Source organism: Lepisosteus platostomus, chromosome 1, assembly GCF_059453375.1.
Source record: "Lepisosteus platostomus isolate fLepPlt1 chromosome 1, fLepPlt1.hap1, whole genome shotgun sequence".
Classification (NCBI taxonomy): domain Eukaryota; kingdom Metazoa; phylum Chordata; class Actinopteri; order Semionotiformes; family Lepisosteidae; genus Lepisosteus; species Lepisosteus platostomus.
In genome coordinates this window covers 61,877,541-61,903,429 of record NC_142611.1, presented here as the reverse complement: position 1 = coordinate 61,903,429, position 25,889 = coordinate 61,877,541, and the positions used below count along the sequence as shown (strand labels likewise).

At 46.1% G+C, this 25,889-nt stretch overlaps 1 protein-coding gene and 1 long non-coding RNA gene across 9 annotated transcripts in view; one reads left to right on the top strand and one right to left on the bottom strand.

Moving 5' to 3' along the window:
- Positions 1–243: 243 nt before the first annotated feature.
- adam15 (ADAM metallopeptidase domain 15) overlaps positions 244–25,889 on the bottom strand; it is a 48,653-nt gene continuing 23,007 nt past the window's right edge. Inside the window, exons 6-26 of one of the 8 annotated variants that reach the window (XM_088633328.1) lie at positions 24,886–25,054; positions 23,334–23,399; positions 22,626–22,697; positions 22,208–22,377; positions 20,849–20,933; positions 20,224–20,372; positions 19,079–19,256; positions 18,182–18,274; positions 17,586–17,781; positions 17,194–17,302; positions 16,436–16,631; positions 15,885–15,962; positions 15,374–15,485; positions 13,636–13,792; positions 11,689–11,757; positions 10,329–10,437; positions 7,492–7,557; positions 5,770–5,838; positions 4,906–4,974; positions 2,545–2,693; positions 244–2,465 (exon numbers count right to left, since the gene is read on the bottom strand). In XM_088633328.1, coding sequence (XP_088489454.1) covers positions 2,399–2,465; positions 2,545–2,693; positions 4,906–4,974; positions 5,770–5,838; positions 7,492–7,557; positions 10,329–10,437; positions 11,689–11,757; positions 13,636–13,792; positions 15,374–15,485; positions 15,885–15,962; positions 16,436–16,631; positions 17,194–17,302; positions 17,586–17,781; positions 18,182–18,274; positions 19,079–19,256; positions 20,224–20,372; positions 20,849–20,933; positions 22,208–22,377; positions 22,626–22,697; positions 23,334–23,399; positions 24,886–25,054 — 2,428 coding nt within the window. In that variant the 3' untranslated portion in view covers positions 244–2,398. The remainder of the gene's footprint in view (positions 2,466–2,544; positions 2,694–4,905; positions 4,975–5,769; positions 5,839–7,491; positions 7,558–10,328; positions 10,438–11,688; positions 11,758–13,635; positions 13,793–15,373; positions 15,486–15,884; positions 15,963–16,435; positions 16,632–17,193; positions 17,303–17,585; positions 17,782–18,181; positions 18,275–19,078; positions 19,257–20,223; positions 20,373–20,848; positions 20,934–22,207; positions 22,378–22,625; positions 22,698–23,333; positions 23,400–24,885; positions 25,055–25,889) is intronic. The other 7 variants (XM_088633329.1, XM_088633330.1, XM_088633332.1 and 4 more) reach the window with 7 other exon arrangements.
- LOC148678354 (uncharacterized) lies at positions 13,016–13,851 on the top strand. The gene is made up of 2 exons (XR_015938763.1): positions 13,016–13,175; positions 13,309–13,851. It is a non-coding gene; the product is annotated as an uncharacterized LOC148678354 (long non-coding RNA).

Genomic DNA, 25,889 nt, shown 5'->3' with positions numbered 1-25,889 from the left:
ATGTGTTTGTCATGAAACCCAAGAGGAAGTTGGGTGGTGGTAACCAGACCACCATGACTATTTACTGTAACATGACTATTTGTGTTGTGATGTGGGCTGGGTGGACAGTGCAGCTTTCCCAGTCTGCAGACAGTTTCTCCCCAGTTTCGACTGAACCAGATCTGAGGTAGGTTTGTTTTCTATGCTCTTGCACTTATTTAGTTACCGTTAGTGAGAGAGAAAGGAAACCCAGATTCTGAAATCACTTGTCCAGTTTTATTAAAATTCCAGCTTACCACCAGAAAAGCTTAACAGAATTATTTCTGTCTTGGCATGTTAGCTCAGAAGACTATGCGTTACCCTGTAAGTACATTTAGTTCTTATTTATATTGCAAACCCCTCTCCTTTCCCGGTTCACCTCGTGGAGAGAAATGGCTTATGATTCTCTGATTGCTCTGCAGCAGGGCTCCAGTCATTTAAACCCTTCATCCCAGAGGGGGGTCACTGTACAAATGGCTTTTCAAGACCTTAGGTTAAGCAGTAAGGAAGACATCAGCACCAAAACGCTGAGATACTGTACTTGAGAGACCATGTTTCCTAGAAACTTTAAATACCTTCACCTACAGTATGTATCCGCTATCTCACATGAATTGAGAGACTTTGCTCTTCTGTAGTCTTCCACATCCATAAGATCAAGCGTTTTGATGATCTGTAATTGTAAAAATGTGTCTCCTGTTAAGTGTCTTCAAACTTGCTTGCAGCTCTATCTCCTGAATGTCACTGATTCTGACCTCAAACAAGTTACCCTGCAAAAAAATACTTAAAAGAACGGTTTCACTTTGTGTGAGTGGACATATGCCAGAGGAAAAAAAAAACAGCTGCTGGTTTTCCAGCTCATCCTGTGATGATGTCTTCAATATCAAGATTTCCCAGCAGTCAAGTCCCAGAGCTGCCAACACCAGTATACTGGAAGTCTTTTAAAAGTCTTAAAAGAGTTAATTCACCACAGGCTGGGATGAAGGAATGTTCAGTACAGCTTATTCTGCTGGAAAGAACGTGTCCCCCAACAGCATTAGTGTCTTTCCAATCTGCTCAGACCAGTACTGGTTTCCTGCAGCTCTGTGGAGAAGTCTGATTTGTGTTCAGGAGGCGTCCACTGGTCTCTGCACCTCTTTCTGCAGTTAAGTGCATTGCGCAAGCAGTCGCAGACAGAGAGTTAACAATCTTTAAAGCTGCCGGTCGGCCTGGGCACTGTAGACAGACCCACCTGCTAGGTCACCAGCTGAGTCACAGTCCCCTGGGTGAAAATACTGTACAGGATCACTGGACCAGGTGACACACAGGAAGACAGATGGACCAAACACTAGAGTGGTATTAGCATGGATACAAGAATTTCCTTTCGTACTATCAGGGATTTTACTTCCCTGCACCCAAGCAAATAAAATCCCCAAAAACCTGAAACTAACCACTGTACTGATCCTATCCTGAAATACCAGCTCCCTTGAAAATATCCAATCCATCACACTCTTCAGCATTATTCCTGCAATTGGTTGTTCATTTATGCTGGTTCGATAGGCAGGTTTTCTTGGCATTTTCTTCCAATATTAACACTGTTTCAGATATCATCAAGGGGGACTTCTTAGCAATTTAACTGTTAACGTAATAATTCAAGCAGTTGAGTACTGTATATTCCAGGAGTCACAGGTTCAACTCTGAATTGTCATTAACGGATTGTAACCAGGATTCCCCATGCTGTGACTCAGTGACCACCAGTATTGAATGGGCTTGAGTTAGCTAGGATCTGCTCATCCTGGAACCCCCGTGGATGTGACCAGGTGTCTATAAGCTTGGAGTGTTTATCCATTTGACACTGGCGTCTCTGTAGGTGCTGTGAGGCTCAAAGAGGGTATAGAGCTGAAGGGCTCAAAAGATATGTGCAGTGTCTTCAAAATTTGCAGCAATAAGCCCAGTAGATCAACAAATAGCTATTTAAATATTGACTTTGGGGTTAAGAAGAAAAAAATAGTGATTCCAAAAAACATAAATAGAGAGACTGTTTGACTATAATCATCAGTGCAAAAGCTCAATTAGCTCAAAGGAAAGAGAATAACCTCCTACAGACACAGCTCTGAGAAGGACATCAATAGTCTTCCTGTTTTCCCTGTTCCTGTTGTCCCCTATGCTTCTAAACATTGCAGGGAGCACATGATCAGTCCAATACGTTTGATTTGGAACAGCATCCAGTTCTGTCCAGTGGAAAAGTCCTAAAACAACACCCATGCAGTGTGGCTTTCTAGGGCAATGGAGTCTCCATGAAGAAGCAGCCAGGCAATGTCTGTTCACATCGCTTTTGCTCTCTTTCTCTCAGGGCAGTTCTGTCCACTTCAGAGATGCCCATTGAGTTTCTGGACTTCACAGGCTACACTGCAGGAGGGGGCTGCACTGTGCTGGGGTGTGAGTTCCGCACTGGAGGAGGAGGTGCACGTCTGTGGGAAAGAGCGAGACTGAGAATGAGGGAGGGAATTCCTCACAACTCCCTTACAAGAGTGTGAAAACCAGACTCACCTTGCAGGCACAACTGCTACATGCAGTCCGTAGCTAGGAACTGATGAGACACTCGGCCCGTGTTGCAGGGGGACTCCAGACACAGGGCGCGAGGGGGGGTCAGCAGGCAATGGTTTCTGGGGAGGAGGCGGCTTGGCAGGTGCACAAGTCTGGAAAGTGAAAGAACAATTGCTCAGAAAGCAGAGACAAGGAAAGCAGGGGAAATACAATTAACAATCTTCTTCCAAATCTTAACTATCATTCTCTGGTCCTTTGCTGTACTGCAGGACAACAGCCTTTCCAGATCACCACAAGACCCTAGCCACCTCCTTTAGTCAAATGATGGTCACTAACTGCAAAGGAACCGTGTCACAATGAACGCATACACTTTGATATTGCTGCTACTGTCAGCCTGTAACTTAAAATTAATCAGCTTGCCAGAGCATCTGAACTATCACTTTCTTATTGAATGAGCATGTTTCTGAAAGGGGGAGAAGGTCACATGACCAGGTGTCCTGTATTGTAGCCAGGCACTAAGGCTTGTCACTGTACTTTCAGTGGATTTTTCTTGTAGAGTCTCTGAACTCATCCCATTCCCTCTACAAAATACAATAACCTAAACCCCAGATTGCTTCAGACTGCAAAATCCATAATAACACTCTGTTTTTTGTAAGTGCAATGGAAGCTTCCAGAACTATACAGAGGCCTATTTCAGGGATGAAGGCTTCCTGTTTCCTTTTGGTATAAAAGCAGGTGGCTCAGGAAGCCATTCTGTAATAGTAGTGTGAATTATCACAGTTAAGCTCAGAGAGCTCTCCAAAGACTGCAAGCACGTGGCCATTGACCTCAAAAAGTTGGGGAATGACTTTAAAAGACATCACAAAAAGCTGAACACACCACTTCTCACTGTGGTGTTCATTATATATCTGATATTATCCAAGCATATGTTCTGTTTTTGTATGAATAATATCGGGAGGCCCTTCATGTAGATACAGTATATGAAGTGTCAAAGACTTCTGAAAAAAAATCGGTTCTCTGGCCAGCTGATGTAAATCACCTCCAGAATTTTTTTACCCTCTGAGCTCTTTTTTTTTTCCTGTGGTCCACAATGCAGAGATAATACTCATGTTGCTCTCAGTTCACCACGCCAATGGTGTGACTATTTCTACAGATTTGTTTTAACTGAGTCACCATCTGTCCATTACTTTAAATCTGGATTGCTCTGTTCACATAGCGTTTACCACTGCTCATTTCCTTTCACTTTAGGGTGTAAAAATGACTCCTAAAAGCTGTGATTTTTCTCATGTTTAGTCCCAGACTCACCTGTGAGTAATTCCCTGTTTCCAATAGATGTCAGATATGGTTATAACACAATGGGTCTCACCTTTACATCTTGGAAAGTTTTAATATTATTTATTAGGAGCTTTTGACTACTGGGATCCATGTGTGTGGGAGGGGGCAGATGGTGGAGGCTTGTTGCTCCTTCTGTTAAAGCCTGTTGTGTGGCGCCATTCCTCCTGTTTGACCGGATTTCAGGGGTCTTCATGTAGACATTAATGTAAGAATAATACTGTGTGGGTTCTTGTGGAGGGGGAATGGTTATTTTACTTTACCATCTCTGTGGCAGGCAATGAATTGCAGGACAAAATACATACCAGATACAGAAATACTACTGCTGACACAATTGTGCATTGATGTCTGTTACTCCATTCACCACTTTTTCTTTGCAGAAATGCCAACAACAAGCACAAAATTCTTATTTTCTTAAAATTACTATTAACTCCAAATCCTGTCAATCTCCAGAGGGAATGTACCTTAATATGATGATTTCGATTAGCTACTTCCTAAGCTTCACTGTATACAGTCAAATCTGACGGATGTGTATTGACTCTGGCTCCAGTAGTTTCTGAACACCCTGATTCTGCAACGGTATGAGCCCATCAGAGCAGCTCAGTATTCTCCCAGCAGCAGGAGACCTGACAGACCAGGAGTTCATGGGTAGGGAACAGGACACTGTGTAACACGTGAGATTCTGTTTCTCCATGCCGGGATTCGATCCTGGTCACTCATGGGCTCGAAACAAGAGCAGCACCACTTCATAGACAGTGGTTTAGACTGTCTAGCTTCCAGAGGGGGTTACATCACTTCTGAGTATTGAGCAAGTTTCAGGTGTGTTGTGGACAGTTAGACAGGGCTGAACACTAAAAGACACTTGCTTCATTTTAGTATTTTCCATGCTCCTATAGTATAAATAAGAATAAAGGGCATTACAAATTCTAACATTGTCAAGGCATGGCTTGACCAATCTAAAGACGTATTAGAGCTCACACAGCCCTCCTCTCTTCCTCCTCCCCACAACCCCACCCCAGGCTCAAGAGGTACCTGGCCATCTTTGAGGACTGGGTCAGGGGGCAGCGGCTTGTTTGGAGGCGCCGGACGCTGTGCCGCTGGCTAGAACACCAGACCAGGGACAGAGAGAGAACAATCAGAGAGCGGAGAGGGTGGAACAGCCAATCACAGAGAACAGAGAGGGGCAGCCAATCAGAGCCACAGGAGAGAGAGGCACAACCGTGAAACACCAATCAGAGTGAACCACGGAGAAAGAGCCAATCAGGTGAGAAGTCTCATTTCCCACTCCTCCACAGAGTCCTGTTGCTCCCATTAGTATAATTTAGAGATGAAAATATTTACAGCCTCCTGATCCTTTAGACTCAGCACTCCCCAGCTCTACTAGCAGTCAGAAATGGAGCCACGTACAGGCAGATGGGCCTGTCCTACCCCTGTAAAGCCTAAAAAGAGCCCTTGGAAACACAGAAAGGGCTGTATGCTGAAACTCCTAGAAGAATCCAGGTTTGCACAAGCAAGCTTGCTTGTTTACAGAGGAGCTGAAACAAGAAACAGGAGAATGGTATGCCTCTCATGTTACAGTCCTGTAACACACTGATCACAGACTGATCGTCCAGGCAGCCTCAGTGCGGCGATCTTTACGCCGTGGACACCTGATCAGGAGTAATCACTAGTGCCTGAGTGCAGGTCAGGGACCTGTTGAGAAAACCCCACACAGGGGGCAACAGAGCGGTGTGGCTGCCTTGTGCGAAAGAAATTCATCATTACTGAAGAGCGCTTTAAAAGAAAAAAAGGCGATTCCGACAGTTACGGTAGTCTGTTCTACTCCAAAACGCTTTCCCTGGGTAAAAAAAAAACTGTTTTCGTTTACATACAGCCCCCCCCGGATCCCTGCGATACCTGTCCATCGGTGGGGACAGGGTCAGGGGGCAGCGGCTTGTTCGGAGGGGGTGGACGGTGCCCTGCTGACTGGAAGACCAGACCAGAGACAAGAGAGAGAACAGCCAATCAGAGTGACCAGCGACAGAAGAACAGCCAATCAGAGTGACCAGCGACAGAAGAACAGCCAATCAGACCAGGCGCCTCTCTCCTCCTCCAAGACGCCCACAGTAAAAGCAGCTGTATCTTTACCCTTCTTTACACTCAGCATCTCCTCTGGAGTGCTTCCTTGTGCACAGTGTGCACACAGCCATACACGAGCATGAAGCGGAAGCTGTCTTACCCTTCTCTCACAGAGCCACAGATGAGCACAGAGCTTAACTGCTTACCATTCTCTAATACCGATTAGCTAGCTAGGATATGCACATTAAGTGACCATCTGGACTAAAAATCCACAGAAAGCGCTGAGACAAGACAGAATCTTAAAGCAGTCCTCAAACTGAAAATTAGTAATGTTACTTAGTAATGAACACTTCGTGTTAATAAGGTGGGACAGATTTTTGCTAAACTGGTACTACTGTCAAATTATGGTATGTGACTACTGTGTGCAGCGAATGAGTGCCACTGGTATCATGCCTACAGGCTGATCTGACCTGGGAGAGTCAGACAGTGTGAATTAGGAACAGACAATATTAACTAAAAACAAATGTTACAGATCCCTTGCTGACAGAATTACAGTAGTCTTTAAAATAAGGCAAGGATCACCACACACTGTAGACATTTAAGATACCGTGGGACTGTAGATACTGTATGTTACAGCTTGTTGGAGTGCAGTTCACATCCTTGTGAACACACACATGATTTATAGTTTTCCACTGTTAATCACTCCAGGAGTGATACTTGTGACCACAGGAGTCACTGTTTTGTAGAAAAATGAGATTCCTGGCAGGCCAGCTAGGACCCTGGAGGTGGCACTTTTGCACACTCTGCCGCCAGCGGAATTACCCATCAGCCCCGTGACAGGACCCAGGCACAAAAACGTGACGTTCCCATCACTGGGAGCGAGAGCCTTTCCTTGTCCGAGCACTTGTGAGAAGCAGCTGAACAAAAGGTCACTTTTAATTGAAAATCAAAGTCTTCCACTCTGAGGGGATTTTTCTGTTGCATATGAAATTGAAGGGACAGCCTGTCAGGGTAATTAATATTTACACACCTGCACCACACAGTGCCATGACATTCAGGAGATAAACAGCAATGAAGGACTGCAAAATCACACACAGACAGACAGACACAAGGCAAAGCAGTGATTTCAGACTGAAACAGCAACCAAGGCCGGCACTCATGAACACAGTGTTGCTGCACACAGAAAAGCCTGAGGCCTTGTCAGCACCGATGTCAACAGAGATTCGTACTGTAGTTCTGTAACCTGTGTCTATTATCATGCTGACTAGAGGGCACCCCTCTCAACAGCACACACATTCACTTCTGCTAGGTGCTACTGAGTAGCAAACAATATAGAAACAGAGGGAAATATGTAAATAACATTATTGCTGGAATCATCCAGGTACTACAACTTTTACAAATGAAACATGAAAGAAAAAACAGGCCACAGCACTATAGAAGTGCAAATTCTCACAGCAGGAACATTGGAAGTCCCATGATTGTGCTGACCTCTCCTGAACTCTCCTTTCCTAGGCTAGTAGAATAGCAATATCGCCCCCTGGTGGTCTGGGGCGAGATTACCTGAGCAGGTCTCGGCATCGGGTCAGGTGGGAGGGGCTTATTGGGGGGTGCGGGCCTGCTGAGAACCTGTTAGGAGAGACAGGAAGAGAGAGAAAGAGAGAAAGCAAGGGAAAGAGATGGGCGTGTGAGTCATGCATGAGTTCATGAGCAGGTCAGCATTCAGGTTAGAGAAGAGTCATGTCAAGAAAAGAGGAGATTTTTTGTTCCTTGGAAGTCACTTGCCATTCCCAGTATTCATAGAAACAGCATGCTGTATATAAAAGACTGTTAAAGTAGTTTATGCAGAAAACCCCACAGGTGCTGCCATCTGTGCACACAAGCCCCACAGGTGTTCAGATGGGTCCAAATGGGTTTTCAAACTTAGAGTTTCTGAGGCAGGCAGCCAGCACGTGGGAATGTTGACTTCAGTTCAAGCAAACAAAATTGTTAAGAGTGATTTCCATGCAAAGATAAACCACAGTAGGCACAGTGTTTACATGCAGAAGCCAAGATATTTGAGTGCATTTATTAATAACCCTTACTTAACCAGCACTACCTCCCTCTGCCTTTGATGAATATTATTAAGGAACTATTGTTTAAAAAAATGTTCACAAAAAACTGTCAGCAGCACATCAGGAGTTCTGATCAGACCAACAGCACAGTCAGCGTCGACTGGAGGAGTGACGCAGCTCTCACTGACAGTACAGCACAGTCAGCATCGACTGGAGGAGTGACTCAGCTCTCACTGACAGTACAGCACAGTCAGCATCCACTGGAGGAGTGATGCAGCTCTCACTGACAGTACAGCACAGTCAGCATCGACTGGAGGAGTGACGCAGCTCTCACTGACAGTACAGCACAGTCAGCGTCGACTGGAGGAGTGACGCAGCTCTCACTGACAGTACAGCACAGTCTGCATCGACTGGAGGAGTGACGCAGCTCTCACTGACAGTACAGCACAGTCTGCATCGACTGGAGGAGTGACTCAGCTCTCACTGACAGTACAGCACAGTCAGCATCCACTGGAGGAGTGATGCAGCTCTCACTGACAGTACAGCACAGTCAGCATCGACTGGAGGAGTGATGCAGCTCTCACTGACAGTACAGCACAGTCAGCATCGACTGGAGGAGTGATGAAGCTCTAAAAATTTAAGATCACAGTGGAATAAGCAGCAAAGGGAGAAGTACAGTATAGCAGTTCTAATTGAAAGCCAGTACTGAGTGAACTGAGTGAACTATAGGAGTACTGTAATACTGAGGTGTTTACTGGCTGAGCTGCAAGCCCCGGTAATGGAAATCTCATTATGAAAAGGCAGGGTTTGTAAAACAGAGTGTTTGGCCAAACTTGTCACTATATTCACAGTATGCAACTGCTTCACGCAGTTTCAAATTTATCAACACCAACATCGGCTAGAATCCACATCCTGTCTTTGTACCTGGGAGTCTGTAAATTCCCAGCTCCACAGCTGCCTACAGAAATACATACTGTAAGACTGGTGAGTGCTATTACAATTTGATTTGACCTTTGAAACACATCTGGCTTCCTCAGGAGGCAAGTGCCCTGGCTATGCTGGGAGAAGAGAACCTCTTGGAAGCCTGGAGTCTGATATCCCAACAACATGGACAGCCCATGGGAAGATGATCATAGCTTCGGTGCTCGTGTGCTTGAGGGTGCTTATGTTTGTGGCTCTGTCCTTCCACTTTATAGACTACATCTAATTCAAACAGCTTTGGGAGTGATATTCCAGTTCTTTTAAGAGTCACATGTTTGTTATCTCAGCACCACTTAGTTAGATAGGAATGATATCTGCATGGAAGACTGTCCATTTGGCTGTGCTTTTTATGTCATGATCTTCAAACACCTGTTTCCCCAAGTGACCAAAGTCTGCAGTTGGGAGGGTTAAGATGATGCTGGAGTTATTCATCAATATCAGCCTTTTTTAAAAGTTAACTTTCAAGTTACTGGAAGAGTTCAACATGAATCCAAACTGATGGCACTGGGTGTGTGCATCTGTAGATTGCTAAAAGACAGTCTTTGCTTGTTAGCATATGAGAAATCCCATCTCGCTCCATATGTTGACAGCTGTTCAGAGATTCTTTTGTCTCCAAATGTATACTGCAACAACATCAGCATACTGGAGTTTGAATCTTGACGTTGAGGGGATTTGTTTTTGTCTTAATCAAGACAACGTCACAATCACAAATAAATAAAAAGCAAATTAAATGCGTGGGTAGAAAGCAAAAAGCAGTGTGAATGTAAACGAAAGCAGATATGCTTAAGCTTATCGAAGCGCTAGTAATACCCTGTATAGAATATTGTGTTCAGGACTGGTCACCACAACATCAAAAATATATTATAGCCTTAGAAAGGGTTCTAAGAACTTCTCAAAGAAGAGCAACACGAGTGCTCTCCATTAAGATAATGGAGCTTAATCTCTGAGGCTGGAACAAACACTCCTGACACTGAGAGGCGATATGACACAAAATACACAAAAAGAGGTACAGACACGCTATTCGCTGTCACTGACAGTGTGTCAAAACAATAAAGAGTCTAGGTTCAATACTATGTTATTTAATAGTGAAACAAGCACGAAGGGTCACAAAATTAAATGGAATTCATTTTAAATGGAGAATAGGACATGATTCTTTACACTTCTTTGGTTGCGGGTGTCTGGAACAGGCCTGTGACCCAATCTGGGGACTTTTAAGATACTGGTAAGTTAAATTTCAGCTTCATTTAATGGTTCAACTGCCAAATGAGCAAGAGTGGTCAAATGGCACCTAAAATGATCTTACATCGTTCTGAAGGTAGAGGAGTCGCAACAGTGGGCACACCGTCCCTGTATGGTTGTAGTTACCTTGTTGGTCGGAGGGGTGAGGGGGATGTCTGTGTTCTGCATCCACTGGTACCGCAGGGGCTGGGCCTGTTCTCCACTCTGGGTGCTGCTGCACTCGGCAGCTGGGGTCCTGGTGGCACAGTAATGCACACAGACACAATTACACACTCTCTCCCGTGCCATGAGCTGCAGAGCCAGGCGGATCTGGGGCAAAATCACAGAATCCCGCCCCCACATGGAAATACAGGACTGAAATAATTTAAGAGAGATGACAAACCCCAGCTATTACCTGGGATCTCAGTGCATGACAAGATGCTAATTTGGATAGTAAGACCTTCCTTTGCTGAATTTATTGCTCTGCCTCCCTCCCCACTACCTCTTCTCTGCTATGCTTCCCTGACTACCTCATCCTCATGCCAGTCTGCTGTGCTTCAGCCCAGAACTCTCAGCCAAAGCAGGCATTTAATGCATCACCTAGGTTTTCAGCAAACCACGAACAACTGGAGGGATTGTCTGTCTCTCCTGAACTCTGCTGTAGGAACGAAGACGCAGCCCCTCACAGCTTTCCTTTAGGGCATGTGCTGCCCTGCCACGTCATAGCCCAGAGAATTCAGTTTTTGCTGTTGTTGAAAACAGCGCAATGCATAGCAAAACAGGTTAGTACAAATGTGTGCCGTGCAGATCTAGACTCCTGCTGGGAAGACAACTTAATTATACATTCATCATTAATTCATCATCCAAGCCACACAAATGGAAAAAAGAAGAATGAAGAAACCAGCAGAGAATGGTCCATCTTTAAACCAGCTGGATCATCTCATTTTGAGATAGACTTACAGCAGATAAGCCCCGCAAACCAGCCACCATTTCCTAAATACTTTTATCCAATTATCTCCACAGCAGTGGCCTAGGAGCTGGTTAACACAGGGGTTTTCTCGCCAAACTAGAGAGTTTCAAGGTCCTGCAGCCTCCGATCTGTCACAGTGATGGCAGAGTGGAGTCAACCACCTGCTGAGATTTCACTGTCCAATCCGGAACAGCCAATAGTCTATCCACCCAGCTCATGAGGGTGACTCCCATTCCAGTGGTGGACTGGATACACACTTGCTTAAGAACTATTAGAACCCACCACTGTTTTCCACAGTGCACACTGACCAACAGATTTTTAAAGACCACATGTCACAAGATCACATGGAATGCTACTGTGTGGAAAGTTGGACGAGCCCTGTCTGAGACTCAAGCCCACCCAACACTATAGCAGTCAGGCACTTGTGCAGAACCACCTAGAGAATCCTGTGTTGAACCCAGTCATCCCTGACCCCTGACCTCTGACCCTGACCCCACCACCAGCACAGACAGACAGGAGTTGACCGCCCTCCTTTACCGCTGCTCCTGGTCACCATCCTCCTCCGTTGTCACATCCAAGAACCGCACACGGGTCTCCCTGACCACACTGTATCATTAGGAGGAGGAAAAGTTAGGAATCACCTGTACTCTGATGTTTCATTGAGTCACACAGTAATCCTAGCAAAACTACACAGTGGAGTTAGGTCAGGTGCTTCAAAAGGCAGCATTATCTACACTTAACTGTCTTGCAGACAAACCTAATTACTAACATACCAGTTTCTTCAACACATTGGAAACTTATGCACCTTGGCTCTCAAGTAGTAGATAAATGTGAAAACTAACAATCCTGTCTGTGGAGGGACTACAGCAAGGACCAGTCTGTGCCCATGAATCTGCTTCAGACTTGAAATGGGGACAAACATTTCAGCAGGTGATCCAAAGCACAAGACCAAAGGTACTTTCAAAGGTACTTGAAAGTAAAAGTCCAGACTTCAATGTTATTGAGAATCTGTTAGAAACAGCCATTTATGAGGCACCCCTAAGCAACTTCAGTGAGCTTGAATAACTCTTCCAAGAAAAATAGACAAAACTTGCACCAAGCGAGTGTGAAATGTTGGTAAAGGCTTACCCAAAAATACTTCATGGGAGTGAACACGTATGCAAATAACATATTTCATCCCTTTTTGCTGACATTATCTTACCCATAGAGGTCTTCAGTCTGAGCATTCTGGTTCTAAATAATATTAAGTGTTGTATGGGTATGCATGTTTTTATTTTCACAAAAAAGCATAGGTGGGGATGGAATAACTTTGAAAAGCACATGTAAGCTTCCACTCCTTGCAAGCCTACTGTAAATATTTTGCAGTCACTGCTTAGAAGCTGTCTCAGTCTCATCCTTCAAAAGGTTAGAGGTATAGATGGAATGCAGTAATAATGATGGCACAGCCACAATTCCAAAGAAGTGCAGAGGTGTTTATTATGAGAAACTGTGTTCCCAAAGCCCATACCCAAAAAAATAAAGTGAAAAATACAAACTAACCAAGGGGAAACAACCCCACAAAACTATAGTATAATAATATATACTGTACATTAATTGATTTAAAAAGATAGATTGTTGTAGGCAGCTCCTATTCTGCACTACGACCAACTTCCTCCTATCTCTCTTCTCCTATCTTGAGGAGCTCCTTTTCTAGGTTAAACCCCTCCCCCTAGAATATTCCACTATAAAGCAAAAAAGAATTCTAAAAAATAATAATTAGAATTCTGATACACACCTTTCTCCAATGAGTACACAATTAAACAATAAACATATTATTAACAAAAATAAAATGTTATTACTCTTTTTATGTACATAAATATTTTTAGAAAAATACTACCCCCTTTTAATGGTATGTTCTTATAAATAGATCCACACATGCGCAACCCTGAAACAGGCACTACTAAGCCAGCCCCTGTTGCCATGCCAAGGTTTGGGTCCTACTGGTTGCGGGAGAAACCATTTTGCCGATGAGAAATCAAAACAAGGTACAGTATTTATTTGAAAGGTGTGAGTTAAACACCAATTTCGTTCATTTCACTTATAAAACAAATAAAAACAGGTGTTTGGTTTGAGTTAAATGTTTAATTTTGAACAACCTTACTTTACTCACACCCACAGAGCAAGCAAAACTATCCCGGAAGACTAGGTAAAGTTTGTTTACCTTTGAAACCAGATTTATCGCCTTTGTTTGGATAGTGAAATGTTTGCGTATGTGTGTGTACATGTGGATACCTCCCGAGTGCCAGATGATCTGGAAACGGAGTCTCCAGTCACAGAAGCATAACCAAACAATAAAAATATAAGCCAATGAGTTTGATATGTTGAGCCTTTTGCTAAAGAAATTTAAAAAGGGTCAACCTGAAATGTGACCTGTCCCCACGTCCAGTGGGGACTTGCAGTACTGGAGGCTGTCCCACCTCTGACTGTGAGAGGTGAGGTTCTTACCGGTTGTGCTGTCGATTGGTTGCCTTGTGGAAAGGGCTTCTACCCAGGCAGAGGTCCTGCCACCTACAACGCCGATAGAGCAAGACGAGGCACACAACTACCAGTGGCAGGACGAGGAAGAAAAAGATGAGTAAAGCCAGCCGTGATGAATTTGAGTCTGTGAGGGGAAGAAAGAGGGCAGAGGAATAGTTACAGAATATGAGAAAGGTTGAAAAGGAGACGAAGCCATTCAATCCACCTTCCTCTTTAATTGAGATCTTAATTCAACCAAAGTTCAAGAGTTCTGTCCGGTCCAATACCACCCATATGATTTTTAAATTCCACATTTTTCCTTTCCCGCACTCAATACCTGGAACTTAAGCTTGTTAAATTTAAAGTGTCCACACTCTGGAAGTTTGAAGGTCCTCTTTAATTGCTGTTGCATTTTTTAAACTATTTTGGTATTTTGAACTATTTTGGTATCATCTGTGATTGTCATGTACAGTATTTTCTCATTTTAACAATGTCTCAGCCATTCATGCAGATTAGGAGTAGTAGCCCCTAGAACTGACTCCTGTGGTACCCCACTACTGGCCTCACTCTAGACTGAGTTAACTCTCTTACCTACACCCTCTGTTTTCTCCTGACTTATCCTTCATCCATGAACACACACTACTTTGGATACCAGCAACTTTCAGTGTAAGGGTTCGTTTTTCTTATGGTATTAGCAAAAGTGTTCTGAAAGTCCAAAAATAACACTATGCCCTCATAATCTACTGTATGGATTACTTACGCAAATCTAGCAGGTTAGTTAGGGACAACTTATCATTCCATTACAGTCTGTCCATCTAGTTTTGAAATATACCACAAAATATGTAATGTTGTGCTCTTCTATATTTCTTATTCTTCCTGGGTCACGTGACAAGATCAAAAAATAGCAATTACCCTGTAGTCATACTCTGAATCAACCATTTCGTGTCAACATTTGTGCTCCCATTTGGCCTATCCTAGTCTATGCGAGGAAAACTGAGATCCCTCAATACTCAGTACCTCTCCACTTTGATCCATATACAGTACATCTGATTACAAACAGCGTTTTCACCGAACTTACAGGGAAAGAGACCACAAAGTCTCCACTCCATGAAGAAGGCCCCATGGCCGAAACGTTGTGTTTTTTTTTCTCTTTTCAGCATGGAATAAACCTATTACTTGTTTCTTTTGCAGCCTACTCATGCTGACGCAGCTACCTACCTGAACTACTTATATACAATTATATACATACACATTATATGCAAATATATAGTATTTTGAACTGCTGGTATTCCATAAAATAATGTTATCCTAATGTTATTCTGGTCATGATACAGTATTTAAGTAACTATCAATCTTGCAAAGGCCTGGCACCAAACTAAGACAATAAAGTCTTTCACAAGTTCAGTGAAAATGCTGTCCTGCCTCACCGCGTCGTGGGGATGGTTGACTCATCCTGTGCTGTGAGGTGGTGCTCATGCTCATGCTCAAGGATAGCCTGCACTGTGGAGATCGCGACAGCCCAGCCCTATAAGGCCTACACTCAAGGTAAGCCTGCATCTCTACTCAGAGCTTAAAGACATTGCTAATCTGGACCACAACTGGTTTAATTAAGCACATATGTGATGGGTGCACATACAAATAACGCTACCCCGTAGCTCTAAAACTGAGTCTGTGCTCTAAAACTGGGTGGATGGTTGTCATTAGGCGTAACCAATGAAGACGTTACCGGTGCTGGCCTGCGTGGGGCCGCTGTCCACACTACCCCCGTAGCCCCTGTGCCGACAGTCCGGCGGCGCCCAGCCTGCATCGCAGTGGCAGTTCCTGTTGCTGTTGCAGACCTGCACCAAGAGAGACAGCTGGTATCAGAGGCAGCACGTTCTCAAACCGTGGGCACCTCACTCATGAACCTGGTGGCTCCTGCAAAGTCCTTAATGGAAAAATTGAGCCATTTCATTTCTAGGGGCATGTATTCCACATAATTAACCCTTCAGCTCTGGCTCAGGAGCAGGCCAACTCAATGCTCTCAGCGTAACTAAGAGAACATGCAAAACATTTCTACTTCTAATTCTAATAGCACTAAGGCATTGAACATCTTACAGTATATTTCATTATTAGAGTCATGAAGAAGATTTTCAGACTCTAGTAGTAAAACGATGCTTATACTCTTCTGCCTGTCATACACTATTACTTACAGCCCCCTCCCCATTCCTCCCTTGTACCCCTGCACCCCCACACACCCCGTGTCCATTGCACTTCTTCTGACACTCCTCCACGCCAAACACAGCGACATCCTGGCAGCGCTGGTTCAGGCAGGCCTGCAGCAAGAGCACAGCAGAACACAGAGGTCACTCGGCTTGGTGCAAAGTCAAGATGACTTTAGGTCTCGATATAAAAACATTTCAGCAACAACCACAATCTCGCACTGAACCCTTCCAAGAACCTAGCCTGGTGACAACACGCAGCCATGCTGCATGGCTCAGACCAATTCCCCCAGCAGTCAGTGGGATGGACCGTGACCTTTGTTCCACTACATCTGACTACAGGAACACCACATATTACTAAGGTAAATGCTGACGTCCGCACAATACCACCGTTCTGAAAGGTGCAAGACGAGAAGATAGTGAAACTGTAGCAGTAAAACTATGCTTGACACTTCTGCAACTGCAAGACAGAGCACTGTAAAAGCCAGGGTTTATCAGGATCATTTGTAAAAACTGACAAACGTTTTTAAAGAATTGCTTTGCTGCACATAAAAGTGTTTAAAAGCATCCGCCCCTGGAATGCCCACCTTGCCCGGTCCGCAGGCTGTGCCTGGCGTCACCATGCCAGGGTCGGAGACATCATCGCCCAGGTTGAAGAAGGTCCCGCGGCAGGTGAGCTCGCTGCGGTTCAGCAGCACCTTGGTGGTGATGATCTCAGCATTGGAGCCCAGCAGGGGGCGGTCATTCCCACCCTGGCACTGGATCTTCCCACAGTGCACGTCTCTAAGTGGGGAGAGAAGATGACACAACTGAGCCTGGAGTCAGGCTGCTATGGCATTGGTGCCAGTATAAAGACACAGAGGCACAGATGGAAACCCAGACAGCAGAGTGAGATAAGCAGCTGAAACACCTCAGGGGTATATACAGGATTCCAGCTATTTAGGCCAGCTTACACAGTGGGTACACACACTTGATGACAACAAAGGGGTTAAATAGTGGGTACACTGTGGGACAGCCCAGGATCACCCAGAGAATACTCACACTTTGGGATAGGCCAGGATAACCCTGGGGATACTCGTTCTTTGGGATAGCCTAGGATCACCCAAGAGATACTTGCTCTGTGGGAGAGCCCAGGATCACCCAGGAGATACTTGCTCTGTGGGAGAGCCCAGGATCACCATGGGGATACTCACACTTTGGGACAGACCAGGATGACCCAGCGGATACTCATACTTTGGGAAAGGCCAGGATTACCCTTGGGATACTCTCGCTGTTGGACAGCTCAGGATTACCAAGGAGATACTCACACTTTGGGAAAGGCCAGGATTAGCCCATGGATACTCACGCTTTGGGACAGGGAATGTAGCTCCCGTTGGGCATCTGTCCACAGTTGCCATACTTATTGCCCTGCTTATTCACAGACCTGAAACAGACGTCTGGAGCCTGAGTGGAATCTGGCAACAAGAGAGGAAGAGGAGGGGTTGAAGAGAGTGTTCCAGAGTCTGCTGTCTGGTCTTCAATGCATAAGCAGCTTCTACAGATTAAAACTCCACTGGATGTTTTAAGATCATCTTTCAAATGTTTTATAAATGTTTACACATGTCATGGATGGTCTGTGGTATTTAGCCTCCTGACTTGGGCAGAAATGGGGAACGGACTGTAGTTCTGTCAGACACCAGGGGGGGCAGGGAGGGGGGAGAGAGACAGATGAACACGCACTTGCAGAGCCACACTTACTGAGCCCCCACAGCACTTGGCACTGCGAGGTGAGGTTATTGCAGACTCCACTGTAGCAGTAGGACGCCCCCTGCTGGCAGGGTTGACCGTTCTGGAGGAAGACGTTGGGGGGGCAGTAGGGGGAGTCGCCGGAGCAGTGCTCAGGCAGGTCGCACTCGCTCAGGGGCTCCCGACACACACTCCCTGCAGCCCGCAGCTAGGACAGCAAGGAGGCAGGAGAGAAGGGCAGGGAGATGAGGAATACAGTAACGCAGAGCATCTCCTAGAACACTCTTTTAAAGAGGGGGCAGTGGACTTTAAACTTAACAGGCAACTGTGTAGCATAGTTACTGGATTATTACACTTAAGACTAATACACTTCAATGACAAGGACACCCCAGCAGGGGTACAGACACACTGAGGAGACCCCAGCAGGGGTACAGACACACTGAGGAGACCCCAGCAGGGGTATAGACACACCGAGGACACCCCAGCAGGGGTATAGACACACCGAGGATACCCCAGCAGGGGTATAGACACACCGAGGATACCCCAGCAGGGGTACAGACACACCGAGGAGACCCCAGCAGGGGTACAGACACACTGAGGACACACACCTTGCAGTTCTCACAGCAGATCCCATCAGAGGAGCACTGAGCCCCAGGAACCAGTCTGCAGGTGGTGGCGTTGCAACAGGGGTCCTCACACTCCTGCGCACAGACACAGTGACATGAGACACAGATCGTCCTGGCAACAGCTCGCAGACCACTGTCCCGTCCCTGAGGAAGCTCCTGTGAGATAACCCCATTCTATTCCTGTTCAGTGCTCTCTATCTGTCAGAATCAAACTGCACACAGGGTGAAAGTACACCCAAAACCAATAGTTTGGACACATTTACAGTTGAAATAAAATACCATGCACCTTAGCACAAAAGTAATTTACATCTAACTTATTTTTATATTATATTTGCACATAAAAGTTACTTTTCTCAAATCACGTTCCCACACTAATTGGAAAAAATACAAATATGGCCAAAATGAGTCACCACACGTTGATTCGGTTATCACGAGCTCAAAGGGAAGGAAAAGGCAGAGGAGCTCTCAGGTCTGTCTCTCTAGGACGAGAAGAGATATACTCCGGACAGCAGCCTGGACTGATAAAAACTCAATCCTCTGTAGTGGCCTGTTCAAATACCCCAGATCACACATTCAAACCACCCTGTAAGGAGAATTCTCAGTCTCAGCCCAGCAACTCCAGTGGGTCTCTAGACTGTATCTATATCAGCTTAAGACAGGAGGAGAAGAATTCAAATGGACAGGCTCAACCTCTGCCTTTCCTCAGACATTGACAAGTTGGCAATTTAGAGACTCGGGGACCCTGCTGCACTGTGGCTCTGGAGGAGAAGGAGAGAGGCCCCCAGCATGTGAGCTCCCCTGTCAGAATTAGTATCGAGGGTGCCTAATGGGTGTCCCCTCCACTGTTTACGGCGGCGGAGGTGCTGGCGTGGTACACACGTCTGTCAGGCCGCAGTCGCACTCCTCGCCCGGCTCCACGTACAGGTTGCCACAGCGCTGTCCTCCCAGCAGCCTCTGGGGTTCAGGCATGTTGAACAGGCACATCCCTGCGCCGTGAAGCAGGCTGACCGACAGGTCCCGTGCGCTGCAGCTGCTGAACAGCTGGCCGGGCATGAAACTGGAGAGCGACAGCAAGAGAGACAGGTCACTGACTGGGAGGTGTGGCCGGAGAGAGAGGTCATCATTACCTCTGTGTGCTCTGATCTGGTCAGATCTCAAACATTAAGCGGGCCAGGGCCTGGGCGGTACTGGGATGAGAGACCTCTGAGAAAACTCAGGTTTAGACACCATTTTCAGGAGATGCCCTTCTTTAAATGAGATGATAAAATGGGCATTAAAGAATACAGTGCCACTATTTGCAAAATCAAGGGTGGTTTTCTAGTTTCCTTGGAAATTGCAGTTAGGCTTGCTTGGATGTGGTCTATTTAGATTTCAGTTCTCTTGATTCAGTTAATGAAGGAATTTCTCACTCTCCTCCACTTGATCTGCAGTCTAGTGAAGCTGCACATGCAGAATGTCTGGGACACAGTTGAGGATAAGGTTGTATCTGTGAAGTGTTCAGGGATCCTTTTGGATGAGAGTTATACTAATGCAGGGAATTATTACTGTATCTCTATAGCTGTATCTGCTCCTTTCCCCAGCTACAGTATGTCCAATGTGTGTGCCCTCTCCTGTCTTTAGCTATGCTCACTCTCTCTAGATCTACTCAGATTATGTCTATACCTCTTTAGTTTTATGCCCATTCTGTACTGTATGCACTTCTCTATGTCCACAGTCCAATCCTCCCTCCAGCTGTGCCCACCATGTCCACTCCCCCCTCCTGCGGTGTCCACTGTGTCCATTCCTCCCTCCAGCTGTGCCCATCATGTCCACTCCTCCCTCCAGCTGTGCCCACTGTGTCCACTCCTCCCTCCAGCTGTGCCCACTGTGTCTACTCCTCCCTCCAGCTGCCCCCATGATGTCCACTCCTCCCTCTAGCTGTGCCAACTGTGTTCATTTTTCCCTCCAGCTGTCCCAACTGTGTCCACTCCTCCCTCCAGCTGTCCCAACTGTGTCCACCCCTCCCTGCAGCTGTGCCCTCTCACCCAGTGGACGGCTCCATGATGCAGCCCCCAAGCCGCGGCTCATTCTGGCACTGGCAGTGCCGGTCAGCGGTGTCATGGCTCATGCCCAGGTTGTGCCCGAGCTCATGTGCCACAGTGGAGGCCACGCCCAGTACACTGACCAGATGGTCCTGCAGAGAGAAACACAATCATGCAATCACATCATCAATACCAGACGACCGCCGGGTTACAGCACAGTAAGATGCAAAAAACAGAACCGGCGTCCCCGCTACACGTCCCAGAATGCTGTTCCCAGTCAGCTGACTGGTTGGCTCATGACAATTAGTCAAGTGAAACCTAAAAAACAGGAAGCTGAGGCTCGGAACGGTCTGAGGATGCGCGATGCACCACAGGAAGCAGAGGAAGGGCCACACAGCGGTCACTCCACTCACAGCAGAAGGATGAAGGACCTTCCTGCACATTAACACTCACCCCCAGGTGCTGCCTGATATTGCAAATGGAATTCATCTGTAACACACTGAAGTATAAACTGTACTGGATGCGAATCAAGCTCTTAAGAATAAACAAACCCATTAAGAACGATGAGAACACAGGTATTATCCACCCATCCTCTTTTTTTAAAGGGCTGACGGGCCGTGTCACTCACCACGTTGACCCCTCCGGAGCGATCCCGTGAGCACATGGAGGACTGCGATGCCATTCCCACAGTGGTGCCGTCAAAAGAGCCCCCCCTGGAAACAGGGACCGCACACATTAGGGTTCTGCTTCCTCACGGAATAAACTCACATTATCCTACTGTTAAGGAACAATCCTCTATTTTGACTGGGTCTCCCCCTCCTGTGCCTGGAAACTGCCGGGATTCCCCAGGAACCCCAATTCTCCCAAATGTCAATTCTCTCCATAGGTACAGCTGCGGTTCAGTCTAGCATTAAAGGGAAAGGCGGAGTGGGATGGGAGTGATCCCATGGTGGCCTCTCCATGTTTTACCTCCACCCAGCAGCAGCCAGTAAACCCACTTCTATGTCCAGCCCCGGTTTGCGAAACTTCTCCACTTTGACAATTAGTGCAATGCTGTTCACTTCTTTACTTTGCTGTTACAATGCTGTAACAAACATTATCAGGAGTGCTGCACTTATAACAGACATAAAGGCAAAATGTATAAAGAAAAGAAAATGTATGCTGCTAAGAATCGAAATAAATTAACTCTAATACAGTGTGAGCAGTGATATTATAATAATTTCATTTGTTTGCACATGCAATTATCTGAATTTCAAGATCTGATTAAAATGTACTTCAGATGGGTACTGATGCCATACATTTTTTAAATACTAGACATAACTATTACATATTATTATTAATTCTTACTGTTTTGTTTATTTCCTAATGAAATACAGTACATCACTTTTAAATGCAGTTAGCCATTATTGTAAGTCAGGATGTATACTGTATGTTTATCCCACTGTTTTTGTGCAAAGACGCCCCCTTCAATGTCCATCTGTGACGTCAGCAGACAGGAGCGCTGCGATTGGACAGAGGAAGAGAAGCATGAGGACCACAGTGTGTGCCAGACTGTTATAGTAATGTCTGCAAGGGTGCTTGCTTCACATATGGGCTAAGCAATGGACTGGATCCACCCTGAGGCTCTGCCAGCACCTGTCTCACGATCCGAACAATTGCGTTGCGTCGGACCGCAAGCCTCTGATTGTGTGATCTATACTTTTGAGCCAAGCCTGCACTCCAGGAGCAGATATTCCACGTTTAGGCCAAGAAGAAACCTGTTCTATTCTAGTCAGTGCTATATTCCCAATGTATACAGCCACAATCCCAGTAAACACCCATTGGTGTATACCAATTGGTATATATCCATTAGTGTGTACCCATCGCTGTATACCCATTGCTGTGTATACCCATTGCTGTGTATACATCGCTGTATACACCCATTAGTGTGTACCCATTACACACCAAGAGCCCCCCTGAGAGAGAGACCCCCGAGCCCCCCCCTCACATGATGAGCTGAGCGTTGTCGTGATGCAGGCGGGGCAGCAGCTGTCGTGTCCTCCACTCCAGGAAGCGGTTCAGGGTGTCAGTGGGGCTCTTGTCGATCAGGATCTTGTCTTTGTCGCTCCAGATCTCCAGGCCCAGCAGAGCCACTCGGACGTTCAGGGGCCGGTAGAACTGGACGGGGGGAAAGGGGGTTCAGTGGAGGGGCTGCAGTTCCAGATACAGCTGCAGGCAGAGCAGCGGGACAACGGAGATCTTGTTTTTCCACACACTATGTGTATCGCAGGTCTGCTCCAGAAAACAGATCGTCTGTACTGGTATGCATCGTGTAAACTAAGAAGGTATTGTCAAGGTAGCGCTAGAAAAAATAGACATATACATGAGTCTGTACTGAAGGAATTGAATAAGTCTCTCAGCCTCACCCAGTCCACTTGATTGGCCAGGTCCAGCATGCGATTGATGATGGTCTTGTTGTCCTTCTCATAGGCTAGGTACTGTGGGAACAATGGAAAGGCTGTGTTCTGTTTTGTTTTCCTTCCCCACCAAGAATGACTCCTTGCCCAGCAGAGGAAGCAGGAGCCAGAGCTCTCTCCCTGTCACAGACCCCAGTCTCTAACTGTGAAATGTGTTTCAGATACAAACCTTCTCCTATCGAGTGGTGCAGCCACAAAACTGTGAACACATTCAAAGCCAGTTCCAACCTGTGCCACCAGGGGGCAAAAGCGCTCCATGATTCACACTGAGGTCCTTCTAAAGATTAGGAGCTACAGTAGTCAGCAGAAATTTAAGAGCAGGTGCAGGTAGGGGTGTCTTAAACAAGCTGTAACAGAAATGGCAGGGTGAGAGTCGGGGATCTTAGATCTACAGTATGGAGAAAATGTCCCAGCAGGATGTTTTTCTATTCTTCTCATGACCTGTGCTCAGCTGGGACACCCTTCCTAAAGGAACTGAGTTGTATCTCAGTCTGGCTTGTACTACCATGGCACATAAAATTATCTTCTGAGCAAGTAAGCTGCGCAAAGATGGGGGTCTTTGTGCCTTTACTGCAGTGTCAGGATCGCTGGATGAAAACCAGAATCGAGCACAAGGTGTGAGTTGTGTGTGGGAGGGTAATTTAAGCTATGTCTCACCTCCCTGTGATCCACTACCAGCACCAGCTCAATGTACTTGGTCTCCGTCAGGATGTCTCTCTTCAGCTGGACAGAAAAGACAGAGACACGGCAGCTCAGGACAGGAAAACAGAGCTGGAGCTCACCCTTACAGCATCATATTCTAACACTCATCATGTCCTCTCTCCAGCTTACACTAGACACAGGGTGACACAGTAGTGTAGTAGTCAGCATTGTTGCCTCACAGTGCAGTGGCCCTGGGTTCAATTCCTGGGGCTGTCTGAGTGTGTACAAGTATGTTCTCCCCATGTTCACGTGAGTTTCTTTCCACAGACCAAAGGTATGCTGGCAGGTTAATTGGTTTCTGGAAAACTGGCTCTGGTGTGGGTGTGTGTACAGTATATCTGTGTCAGTGTGTGCCCTGTGATGGACTAGTGTCCCATCCAGAGTGTACCCTGCCTTGTGCCCATTGCTTGCTGGGATAGGCTTCTGTTCTCATACAACACTGTACTGGATAAAGTGAATTAGAAAATGGAGGGATGAATGGATGTTATTTAACTTTAGGTTTTACATAAATTAAGTATAATGTGATATAAACTGCTGCCACACTCTCTCTCCTGCTCTCTACACCCCTCTGTGATCAGTCCACACACCTATCAACCAATTAATGACAACAAACCCCAATGAGCCTGTAATTCTGCTCTCCTGTCCCTCCTTTCTCACTTTTTTACTCAGAAGGTCATGGTGTCACACACAGCAGCCGATCTTGAACAGGGGTGACATTCTGAGCAATGCAGATGTCTCAGGCTTCTCATACCATGAACAGCACAGACAGCCACAGCAAATTACAGAACAGAGTGAAGCTTCTCCTGTCCGGCTGTAAGCACAGAGCTCGGTCTTATAAAAATAGGGGACTCCCATTCCAGTATTCTCCCAAATACAAGGGGATTGTCCCATTTTCTCACTACACCCCCGCTCCTTATGGAATTGTGGAACAATGGACTCTGGACTTCGTGCACAATTGTATCCTGTGTGGGGCGTACAAGGTCCAAAACACAGCAATAACAGCACTACTGTTTTATTATTTTTTTATTTTAACTATTTGATGTGTTCTAAACACAGCAACAACAACAACAAAAAACTTCTATATGCCCTGGTGTTTGTTTTTTATAAAATATCAAAATGGATTAAATCCTAAGTAATAAAAAAACTTGATTTTGACTTGAGTTGATTTATGTGGTCAAAACCAGCAGAAACAGATCTTTCTGATCCACTCTGTACCATCAACACAGGAGGGAGCTGGGTATAAAATCTGCCTCCCAGTTCCCAAAGACACTGGATCTGGGTCCCCATCTCACACATCAGCAGTGCCATTAGCTCTTACTCAGGACGTACAGTCTACAGCTGGCAAGACTATCGATTAAAAGGGCACCATTTCATTATAGTGATTCCAAGGCTGTAACGAGACTGCTGACACACGAGCTCCCTGGGCTTTAGTGGAATTAAATTAGAAACCCCATCGGACGCAAGGATCCAATCCAGACATCCCTCTCTCCACACTCCCTAACCTTACCCTGTGCAGGTGAGGCCAGGGTTCTGTGGGGGTCACGGGGGAGTGGGTGACCCCGCATCCTCCGCTAGGAGCCTTCAGCTCCTGAGTGGGGTACAGGACGTGGATTCCTTTCTCCTGCTTCTCGGGCTCCACCGTGTAACTCTGGTTGGCGCTCAGGATGATCACCCCTCTGGGGGAGAGAGAAAGAGGTTAGATCTGCTCTGATACGGCCTGGAGGAAAACCCGGATTATAGCGAGAACTACCACAAAGCACCTTCCTCCAAACAGGGATCACACTCCACAACTCGAGGCGCAGAATCAAGCAAGACCGCCACCATCCTGCGTGATGATCACCTTGGCAGCAAGCAGGGTGGAGACAGTCCAGTTAAAGCTGGGAGAGGTCAGTCTGATCTTTCTCCTCAGGATAATGGCTGCTTGTGATTAAAAGAGGAGGTCCTACTGAGCCTCAGTCCAACAGTGCTGTCAAGCCTCCATTAAATCACCACTTTCTAAAGTTCGTGTTTCCTGGGTACATCATCACTCTGAGCAGTCACATACAGTACATGGTTTTATTTTTGGTACTTTTAAATGTATACCCTCCAAACTGGAAATTGCCCTTCCTTTACATTTTAGCTCATATTGACAACTCCAGTACAGCATGAGGGAGGAGGAGACTCATCTTTCAACACACAGGCTCCAGAGACTGGCAGGACGGTCAGCACCAACTGGAGGAGCAACGCATCCTTCGCTAATGTCAGTCTGAAGTCTCCCAAGACTCATCCACAGCTGGGAGTCGAACCTACTCCCAACTTTCACCCTACGAGCTGCTGCTTAAGGAGACCTGCTCATGGCTAGCCATTAACATGATCTGGGCCCAAACTGTACCATGTGGATCACAGAGGTCAACTTGTCTTGAACCCACTGTCTTTGCTAGTTGAGAGACCAGCAAGCACCATCAATGAAGCATTACCGAGAATTGCAGGAATGAAGTTTGATCAGCCAACAGGCCTGAGTGTGGGTGAGCT